Below are 10,778 nucleotides of genomic sequence, written 5' to 3'. Positions count from 1 at the left end.
CCCAGAAAGGCAGGAAACAACCGTGAGGAACTGAAGCGGTGAAGAGGTAGGAAAAACAGGGGAAACCCATGGAGGCGGCGGCGGCGTCGAGGAGGAAAAAACAGAGTCCCTCTATCTATCCCTCGGAAGCGTGGAAGCGGCAGTGTGAACTCCCGCGCGGTGGTGGGCCAGTTCACACGTTCCTCCGCTCCCGCGGGCGGGCTGGCGGGCGCGTGCGCAGGCCGGCGCGGGCTCCCCCTCCTCGCTCCAGCACCGCCCCGCGCGCGGACAGCGAATTCCCGCCACCAGGCCCCGCCCCCGCCGCGTTTACCTCAGCGCGGGCGACGGAGGAGGAGGAGGAGGCGGGCCTCTTGTTCTCCTCAGCGAGCATCCCTCGGCGAGCGGCGGGCTCGCGCGCCTCACGTGACACAACAGGTATCTCCCTCTCTCTTTCTGCTCTCCCCCCCCTTCTCCGTTCGGAGGGGAGGGGAATTAAACGAGGTCTGTCCCCTTCTCTGGCGGCGGGGGGGGGGGGGGATGGAGAAGGAGGAACCTCGGGTTTCTATGGTAACGGAGCGACACCCCCTCCCCCCGCGCGCGCACACACACCGCTTCCTCCTCCTCCTCTTCAGGCCTCGGCCGGTCGCCAGGGGGATCATAAGGCAACGGCAGAATGCGGGGGAGAGCAGCAGGGATCCGGGGGGGGGGGACGAGAAATAAAGGGGGTGAGGGGAGCTGAGGGGATTGGATGAATGGGAGAGAAGGGGTGAATGGGGAAGGGGCTGAGGAAGTTGGATGAGGATGAATGGGTTAGGTTGGGATGATCTTCCCTTTCACAGCTGCTTAATCAGCAATTTTTTTGGGGGGGGGTCTCTAAGCAAAGGTCTTCTTGATGGTTCCCTAACATTTAATTGGAGGCATCTTTCCACTGTAGTGATAATTGGGAGAGGAAGGCCTAGTTGCCTTGCCAGAGGTGCCCTTCAGTTTGACCCAACGGGGAGGGTGGACTTGGAAGCGGAAGAGGGATTTGAAATCAATCAATCAAACCACTGTTTTAATTGTGTCACTGAGGGCTGGGGTTCTATGGGTGCAGCTTAGGGTTGCTGGGCTGCCTCCGTGCAGGCCGAACCAGTTGGTGGTACATATTTGGAGTAAGGAGGCAGTGTTGATGATGATGGACTTTGGTAGACGTGGTCCAGCCAGGCATGAAACCTAAATGGATGGGGTCATCTCTGCTTTAAAAGGTACATAAATTTTCAGCTAACGTAACCTGGCTGCCGCTTGTGTATCTGGCTGAACGATTCAGGACCTTGTGTTTCATCTCTGCTTCATCGGATATCTCTGTGAACTCGCCAGCACATTACTAAGAAGAAAAATGATAAATACGAAAAAGGGAGGATGCATAATTAAACATGTTAAACAGGGAAGCAACAGTTAATTTATTAGGTGGTTTTTCAAGAATCCCTGCAAATCCAAAAGAAAATATACACATTATTTGTCTGTGCGTATCGGAAAAACAGTCTCATGTCTAATATATTCTTAATAAAAGACTAAAGTATGATTTTCAAAATATATTTGCCATATCTGTTCTAGAAATATACGTGGGAATATTACTTGGTATATACTTGTGTGACTTCACATAAATTGATATCAGAAACAGTTTAATTATTAAAAGCTCTTTGTCTTATTTATTACATTTATATCCCACCTTTGCCTTTGTTCAGATACCAAATACAGTACTAGAACATGAATGTTCAGTTTTTCTGGAGAGCTGGGGGTGGTGTGGAAGAGAAGGGGAAATTATGCCACTTGAGCAAAAGTCCATTTATGCAATATTTCCCTTTACACAGTGCCCACACACAAGTTGGCATTTTTGTTGAACTAATTAGCACAGCCTCAGTATCTCTTCTGGAGAGTCCAGATTCTGAACAAGTTGCTGCTCCATCAAACTTTATTTCCCATTTTGTTGTACATTTTCCCGTTCAGGAAAGTCCTTTTGGAACTCTTCCTCATTTGCTTTGGTTCTTATCATCCTCAATAATTTAGGTATCCCATGAAATGTCTGCTCCCTGATTTCAGAGTCTTTATGACTAGTAAAAAAGCATCATTCCTATAAAGATTACTCTTGCTCTGGAGGCTAGGAGCCGAACCAATGGCTTCAAGTTATGAGAAAGGAGATTCCTATTAAACATCAGGAGGAACTTTCTGACAGTAAGAGCTGTTTGACAGTGGAACGATTTCCTTTGGGAGGTGGTGAACTCATCTTCCTTGGAGGTTTTTAAGTAGAGCTTTGATGGTCATGTCATTTATGGTTTAGTTGAGATTCCTGCTTTGCAGGGGGTTGGACTAGATGACCCTTAGGGTCCCTTCCAGCTCTACAGTTCTGTGATTCTATGATCCAGAAGCACCCCAATGTTTAGTTCCCTTAGTTATGAAAGCTGCCCCTTTATTCCTGCCCCCTGCCTCCAGTTCTTTAACTAGTTATTGAGCTATAAGAGGACCTGGCCTCATGACTGAAAAATTTGTGAATGGATTCCCTAGAGCTTGGAAGAAGTTACAAAACACAGACATATATGCCTGTAAGCAACACTTAAAAAACAAATAAATCTGCACTCATTAAAAGCTTAACTTTGGTCACACAAAACCAGGTTGAATGAGTAAGTTGTAGTGGTCCTAGATACCCCATAAAATTAAGCACATGGTGGTGTTTGTTCCGCGTTGGAGTGTGCCTTTGGGGATGAGGTCAAGCTGTTGGAAGGTTGCAGCACCTTCTGTGGCTGTAGAGACCAATGTGGGTATTTGTTCAAGCTTTGGTAAAATGGAGGTATGATTTGCTTGGACCATGATTAGTGGGGGGGGGGGGAGCCAGAATCTGAAACTACATTTTTTATTCTTGTTCAGCACTTAACTTTGGTCCAAGGGAACTGTAACTTTCCAAGTTCTGGTTGTCATCAGGAACTGCACTTAGTTTGGTTTTCTTCTCCTTTGGTGCATAAGAGAGTATCGGGGAGCTTATGAACCTGAGACTTGTTTGTGTAGCATGGAAACATGACTTTCTTTTACATCTGAATCAAGGTAAAGGTAAAGGGACCCCTGACCATTAGGTCCAGTTGTGGCCAACTCTGGGGTTGTGGCGCTCATCTCGCTTTTTTGGCCGAGGGAGCTGGTGTACAGCTTCCAGGTCATGTGGCCACCATGACTAAGCCGCTTCTGGCGAACCAGAGCAGCGCACAGAAACGCCGTTTACCTTCCTGCCAGAGCGGTACCTATTTATCTACTTGCACTTTGACGTGCTTTCGAACTGCTAGGTTGGCAGGAGCAGGGACCGAGCAACAGGAGCTCACCCCGTTGCAATGATTCGAACCGCCGACCTTCTGATCGGCAAGTCCTAGGCTCTGTGGTTTAACCCACAGCGCCACCCGCGTCCCTCCCATCTGAATCAAACTATTACCTTAAACTAAGGCAACAGAAGCTCCCCAACCCTGGCCCATTGGCTGCACCCTAGCCATACAGATTTATTTGAAAGAAATATCACTTGTTTTCTTTGAGCTTATTTCCAAAAACTTAGGATAGCATCATTGGGAAGGTTCCTTGTGATATTTGATACCACCTCTGTGGCCTTTTGTGTTAAAATATCTCTTCCCAGTCTCAGTTCTAAAAAGATTAAACTCACTATTTTCAATGTGATTTAGGTCTCTGTTTAAGATATATACCAGGTTGTAAGCAAATTCTCCAGTTTTTCCTCTAACTCTCGATCCATATTTTATGAGACAGGTATTGGGGACTCTAGCACCGCCTGTTTTGATAAAATTTTGGAGACCCACACAAGATTCTTTCATAGGATTTATAGTTATAAATGGCTTATTCTGGGATATTAAAACATACCATGGGTCTATGTCACTCTGAATCCCTTCATTTATTTTATTTGGTTTAATAATAAGTACTACCAGCAGATCTATCTGTTTTAGGGGGGACTCAATGATAAGAAATTGTGATTTGGAGTTGAGGTGGAGTAACACAGCTGGTTCAACTCTTGCCTGCGCTGATCTTGATCTTCATCTTGTGATGAAGCTCTGTATGGAATAACGTGAATGAATTCATTATCCATTTTATACCTATTTGCTGTGTGATTCATAGGGCAGCTCCATGTATGATGGTCTGGTCCGTAGATTTTCATCATATCAGAAGTTAATATTCACCATGAGTCCAATTTTAGTGAATTTAACCTTAGGTCAATTTTAGTGAAGCCTATTGAGATGCGTTATGACTATTGATGAAAATGTGAACTATTCAGGTTTTCCAGAGGCATTAACCATCAGCAGAAATATGTGGGCTTGTACATTTTGAAACCTGTTCCAGGGAATTTGTTGACCTATGACATACGTAGTTCCATTGTTCCACCTGAGTTCAAAAAGAATCAGATCATTCCTAAGATTATACCTGGTACCAGAATTAGTCTGCTGCAAACTTCTCCTTAGGGGGGAATTGACTGAGAACAAGAGGTTAGAGGTAAGTTAGACATTGACAGGATCATTTGTGCCGTCAGATGGTGTCTTTAGCAGGGGTTATCTAGGTTATTGCTGTATTTAGTTGTTTCAAGGAGTATTATAAATATACATAAGAAGATGCACTGATACTTTAAAGCCCTTCAGCTGTTTATTGTCCCACTTTAGTTTATTATACCCCAGCAGTTTGATAAATACGAATCACTTTTCTTTTGCAATCCAATTCTCTTTCACACAAACATACATTTTTTTAAACCTATGATAAACCCCATGTTTAATTAACATTTGTTTCCAGATGTAAATTTGTGTTTAATTTTTGGGTTGAGGTGGAGTAACACAACTGGTTCAACTTTTGCCTGTGCTGATCTTGAGCAGACTTCCATTCCTGGCCTGTTTGGGAGCAAGAAACCAGAATTCTGCATTCAGACCCCATGTTTTCTGGTTTCTTTTACCCACATGTGAAGAGAGGACAGAACCTTGAGCAAATGGGATGCAAACCCCAGCATGCTATGTATTCACATTGTGGTTTAAGTAAACCAGAATAAACTAGGAATTTCTGGGGTTTTTTTATGGGATAATGCTGTGTGTCTCAGATTGTTGAGCATTGTTGCTGAGAGCAGTGTGGTCGTTTACAGTTGTACCTCGGGTTAAGAACTTAATTTGTTCTGGACGTCTGTTCTCAACCTGAAACTGTTCTTAACCTCAAGCACCACTTTAGCTAATGGGGCCTCCCGCTGCCACTGCGCCGCCGCATGATTTCTGTTCTCATCCTGAAGCAAAGTTCTTAACCTGAGGTACTATTTCTGGGTTAGCTGAGTCTGTAACCTGAAGCGTCTGTAACCCAAGGTACCACTGTATACCGTATTTTTCGCCCTATAGGACGCACTTTTCCCCCTCCAAAAATGAAGGGGAAATCTGGGTGCGTCCTATGGGGCGAATGCAGGCTTTTGCTAAAGCTTGGAGAGTGAGAGGGGTCGGTGTGCACCGACCCCTCTCACTCTCCAGGCTTCAGGAAGACATTCGCAGCCTAGGCAGCCCTGCGGGAGTTCCCGCAGGGATGTCTAGGCTGCGGATAGCAGCCTACTTCCCGGAGCGTCGGGCGCCCTGAAAGCAGAGCGCCCGGCGCTTCGGGAATACATCCACAGCGTGGGGACCCCTGCAGGAGTTCCCCGCAGGGCTCCCCACGCTGCGGATAGCAGCCTGCCGCCCAGCACGCGGGGCACCCTGAAGCAGAGTGCCCCTCGCACCTGGCATACATCCGCAGCGTGGGGAGCCCTGCAGGAGTTCCCCGCAGGGCTCCCCGCGCTGCGGATAGCAGCCTGCCGCCCGGCGCGCGGTGCACCCTGAAGCAGAGCGCCCCTCGCGCCGGGCATACATCCGCAGCGTGGGGAGCCCTGCAGGAGTTCCCCCAGGGCTCCCCACGCTGCGGATAGCAGCCTGCCGCCCGGTGGGCGGGGCGCCCTGAATCAGAGCGCCCCTCGCGCTGGGCAGACATCGGCCAGCCCCACAAGCTCAGGGGACAGCAGGGAGGCGCAGCTCCAACCTGCTTTTTTGGGGGGGAAATAAAGGAAATTTCCCCCCTTTATTTCCCCCCCAAAAAACTAGGTGCGTCCTATGGGACGGAGCGTCCTATGGGACGAAAAATACGGTATGTCTGTTCAGAGCTCAGTGGGCTTACTCCTAAGAAAGTGGATCCATAATTGCAGCCCAAGTTTCTGCTGTAGAATAAACACCAGGAAAAAATAGGCTAGATTTACTGTGGCAAATTTGAGGATTAAACAGATTTGACTCTCATTTTACATTCTGACCTACTGTTTCGTATCTCCATTAATTGAAGATGTGTAGATAGGGACGCGGGTGGTGGCGCTATGGGTTAAACCACAGAGCCTCGGACTTGCCGATCTGAAGGTTGGCGGTTCGAATCCCCGTGACGGGATGAGCTCCCGTTGCTCAATCCCAGCTCCTGCCAACCTAGCAGTTCAAAAGCACGTCAAAGTGCAAGTAGATATATAGGTACCACTCCGGTGGGAAGGTAAACGGCGTTTCCGTGCGCTGCTCTGGTTTGCCAGAAACGGCTTAGTCATGCTGGCCACATGACCTGGAAGCTGTACGCCGGCTCCCTCGGCCAATAAAGCGAGATGAGCGCCGCAACCCCAGAGTCGGTCACGACTGGACCTCATGGTCAGGGGTCCCTTTACCTTTACCTTCATAGATATTAATAATGTTGAATGAAAAATGTTATGATACTAAACTTTGTGAGAGTAAGCAAATCTGTCTGACCATGTGGATAATCCATCCATGAGATGGATTATTGTTTAAATGGGACTGTTATAGAAAATAACCTGCTCCTTTTCCCTTATGGGGTATCCAAGACCCCATATAGAGTCCTTAAGTGGGTTCCCTATTGGTAGGAGAAAATAACAGAGGCCAACCAGATAATATTGAGAAGCAAAGCAGCCAGTAAGCCTGATCTTTATTGATCTGTTGCAGCAGGGTCCTCACTTACCACGTGCAGGAGGGAGGAGGAACCCAGAAAAATGGTGAGCAAGCCCTTATATAGACTTTTGAAATTGCCCACCCTGTGACTCAAGACCACCCTCAAAACATCATACATACATCACAAAAGGGGGTGGTCTACAGCAGAAATACATCACAGAAGGCGGTCTACAGCAGAAATCCTGTTTGTCAGGATATCTGTTAATGGTCACTGATTGCTTTAGCTGGGCAGCCTGGCTATTCTTTTGTGATGGCAAATACTTTAATTCCTGAAACCAGGTCACAGGCTCACCCTATTCATACACAGATACGCCCTTAAGGCAGGTAAGCAAGAGACAATGGAGAGGCTTCCCCATTTCCTTTCTCCTTGCAGAGAAATATTTGAGATCAATTTGGGAGAGTCAAAATGGTTTGGGAGAGTCAAAATGGATTCAGGATTTCTCTCCTCTACTATTTCAGACATGTGGTTTATATACTTATGTATGTGTTTGCCTTGTACATTTATGAGCATTTATTTTATGTTTCATATCTTAGAATTCTTATAACAAGTCACTGACATTTCTTTGTAGTCTCAAGAGATTTATTTTTTATTTTTAAGTTGACTGATAACCACAGAAAGATGGTTTTGTTTTCCCTTTTGGGGGGAAACTTTTAATTTTACAGTTACACTGTAAATAAGATTTTAACTATTTTTCAAAAATTACATTTATCCATAAAGTTAATTAAAGTTTTTGTTGTTCTTGTCCTGTTTCATATTGTGTATTTAAATCACCCCAGAAATTAATTCATCACGTGAAATAGCCTTTGGCTATCTATGTACACATAAAGATTTTTTTAAAAAATGCTATTGTTTGGATACTAATGAGTGGAAGGAAGTTTCCTCCCTTCTTCTCCAGCCCCATCCCTTCTGAAAACTTGGATATACAGTGGTACCTCGGGTTACATACGCTTCAGGTTACATATGCTTCAGGTTACAGACTCTGCTAACCCAGAAATAGTGCTTCAGGTTAAGAACTTTGCTTCAGGATAAGAACAGAAATCGTGCTCTGGCGGCGCGGCGGCAGCAGGAGGCCCCATTAGCTAAAGTGGTGCTTCAGGTTAAGAACAGTTTCAGGTTAAGAACAGACCTCCGGAACGAATTAAGTACTTAACCCAAGGTACCACTGTACAGTTGTCAGATATGTTTTGGAAACTTTTTCATATGTGATGGACATGTAGAAAGGGGTAAGAATATTGGGAAATGATCTATAATGAGTTGAAAAAATTGTTTAAATTTACCTTCCCAAAAAAGTCCTTTTGTTGGGAATAACCCAGATAGAAATGCCCAGGTGCCAGAAAAATTTGTTTATTTATGCAACAGCAGCGGCCTGTTGTCTATTAGCCCCAAAATAGAAAGTGAGCGAGGTCCCTTGTAAAAACGATTGGCCTCTTAAGATGTTGCAATATGCAGAACTTGCAGGTTTAATACACAGAATACGAGAGCAGGAAGAACGTATATTTAGAGAAGAGTGAAGATAATTTATTGAATATATGGAAAATAATTGTACACAGCTGAAAACGCTGGCAGCATTAAGATAAATTCAACAGAGTATCCAATGATTGATTGATGTAAAAGTGGAAAACTGATTTGAATGGTTATAGTAAAAGTATGATATGTCATATGAATCATAGAAAGAGAAGAAGGGACGTCACTAGATAGTTTAAAGTTTGTAAAATGTTTGAAATTATATATGTAAAGATTAAAACTACCCGCAGGTTGTAAGGACAGGAATAGATTTGTGGGTTAGACAGGGAAATAAGACCAAGGTAGCTAAAGAAAATGCATGTTACAATTAGTGGACTGAGGAACAGAAACAGGAAGGAAGAATATGTGATAACTAAGGAGGTTTGAAGATAAAGGGCAGAGCAAATGGGAAGGAGGGACTATTAAGATGAGCAGGTGAGAACAGAGTTTTCATATTTATGAATTAACTAGCCACTTGTTTGAGATTAAATCTTTCAACCATGGAGTGATCCTAATATCTCAGGAGGTTTTCATTACTGTTTTTCATTATGGTTGATGTAGTCGTTATTGCTGTTGTTCTATTTTCTTTTTCCATATGTATTCTCAAAAATGGCAAAGTGACATTTTTAAAGGACGGATTGAAAAAAGAGCATCTAAATGAGACAGTATAGCAATGCCTTTTGTTGATTAGCTTAGTTTTCCAGCCTGAAACATCCTTTTTAGGGGGCGCGGTGTGGTGCGTGAGTAAACGCCAATGCATATCCTTAGTGAAAATATGTGTGATCAGATTGATGTTCCGCTGTATGGCATTTGGCAAAAAATAAATAAATCCTGTACAAGGTTATAAAAATGAAGAATTACTGTGACGTTCTGGTCATTAGTCAGAAGTGGCTTGCTTGCTGGATTGGAGCTGTTTTGGTTGCTTGCTTCCTGAAAGGTGGGTCACTGTTGCTTATCAGTTGGGAGAGGGGTGGTGTTGTAGAGAGGGTGGTGCAGTGCAAAGGGCACCAGATTGACTCCACTGGAACATCTGTATTGCCCCCGTCTCCCCATTTCCTTGCCCCCTCCTTCTCTCTAAGCAGCAGCAGCTCACCTGCCAGGAAGCTAACACAGCATCTCTTGCCCATTGCTATTGTCAAGATGTTTTAAATACTGACTTCCTGTCTGCTGCCCATGAATACAGATAAGTCTATAAACTGTGCATCAGAATGAAGTACCGTAATTTCTTTAGCATTCCTGACATCAGGAGTTCTTTTATTTCACAGGATCTATTTCTCATTTAGCTGAAAATTACCTTGATAGACTATGCAACATGTGTTAAAGTGATCATTGTGGGATGTATATAGAAAAATCTGTTGGTGAGGAACAATGAACTATCAGCCAAAATAATCACAGTGATAGCATCACTGTACATGGATAGATAGTGATGTAAGAGTGTGTTATTGTAATAATTATTGGGGATCAACTAGGGATTAAGCAGAAGCAATGACAATGCTGTCTTCTTGAAACACTAATGTTGCCGAATTAGATTTCAAGTGTAGCTTCCGGCCCTGCAGGAAGCTGTGTGCTAATAATTCTTGTTAAAATCAATGGCTTTCACCGTTAAGTATTTCTTAGGAATTGGATTTCTGTCATCCAGGACAAGATTCTGTTTCTAAGTAGACGCTCTATTAAAAAGGAGAGCCTTTAATTGCAAGATACCCATTAAGTGTTGGCTGCTTTTCTAATTCCTTTTTACCGTTTTCTCTCAATAGAAAATCATCTACGAAATACACAAAAATGAGTCATTTGCGGCTGATTGCTGCTACCCTGAAACATCGTGGCGTTTGTTCGTTGATGAAGAAAAATGTAAACAAAAAAGAATTTCTGCCAAGTCGGAGTTATGTTTCACCGGGAGCCACAGAACCATTCTTGAGTGGAAGTAATTCAAATTACGTTGAGGAAATGTATTATGCTTGGCTTGACAATCCAAAAAGTGTGCATAAGGTAATGCTATATATGTGTATATATATATAATTTACTAGGACATTTCCACAGCTAGAAATCTGAAGTTTGATACACATTGTGGCTTGAGCCTAGATTTCCTGAGCAAAATTCCCTTTCCTGTTTTAGCCCTCTGTGCATTCCTTGTCTACTCAGAAGTAAAGCCCACCATGCTCTCTTTTATATTTAGAATTGAAGCATTTATTTTATATTGGTGAACATATGTGAATTTGCCTGAAATAAATTGGGTTCTTGCAACCATTCATTCCAAGTGGTCACATAGACAGCTTTTGAAAGTACTCAAAAGTAGT

General features: G+C 44.0%; 1 protein-coding gene and 1 long non-coding RNA gene across 5 annotated transcripts in view; one reads left to right on the top strand and one right to left on the bottom strand.

The window, feature by feature from the left end:
• The first annotated feature begins 306 nt into the window (after window positions 1–306).
• OGDHL (oxoglutarate dehydrogenase L) overlaps window positions 307–10,778 on the top strand; it is a 63,741-nt gene continuing 53,269 nt past the window's right edge. For all 4 annotated transcript variants that reach the window (XM_053388243.1, XM_053388242.1, XM_053388244.1 and 1 more), the window contains exons 1-2: window positions 307–414; window positions 10,239–10,470. In XM_053388243.1, coding sequence (XP_053244218.1) covers window positions 10,264–10,470 — 207 coding nt within the window. In that variant the 5' untranslated portion in view covers window positions 307–414; window positions 10,239–10,263. The remainder of the gene's footprint in view (window positions 415–10,238; window positions 10,471–10,778) is intronic.
• LOC128413829 (uncharacterized) lies at window positions 1,017–7,054 on the bottom strand. Its single transcript, XR_008330481.1, has 2 exons — window positions 6,991–7,054; window positions 1,017–1,342 (listed from the first exon to the last, which is right to left on the bottom strand). It is a non-coding gene; the product is annotated as an uncharacterized LOC128413829 (long non-coding RNA).

This window comes from Podarcis raffonei, chromosome 5 (assembly GCF_027172205.1).
Source record: "Podarcis raffonei isolate rPodRaf1 chromosome 5, rPodRaf1.pri, whole genome shotgun sequence".
Taxonomy (NCBI): domain Eukaryota; kingdom Metazoa; phylum Chordata; class Lepidosauria; order Squamata; family Lacertidae; genus Podarcis; species Podarcis raffonei.
The sequence above is the reverse complement of the archived record's forward strand: the minus strand, read 5'-3'. Positions and strand labels throughout refer to the sequence as shown.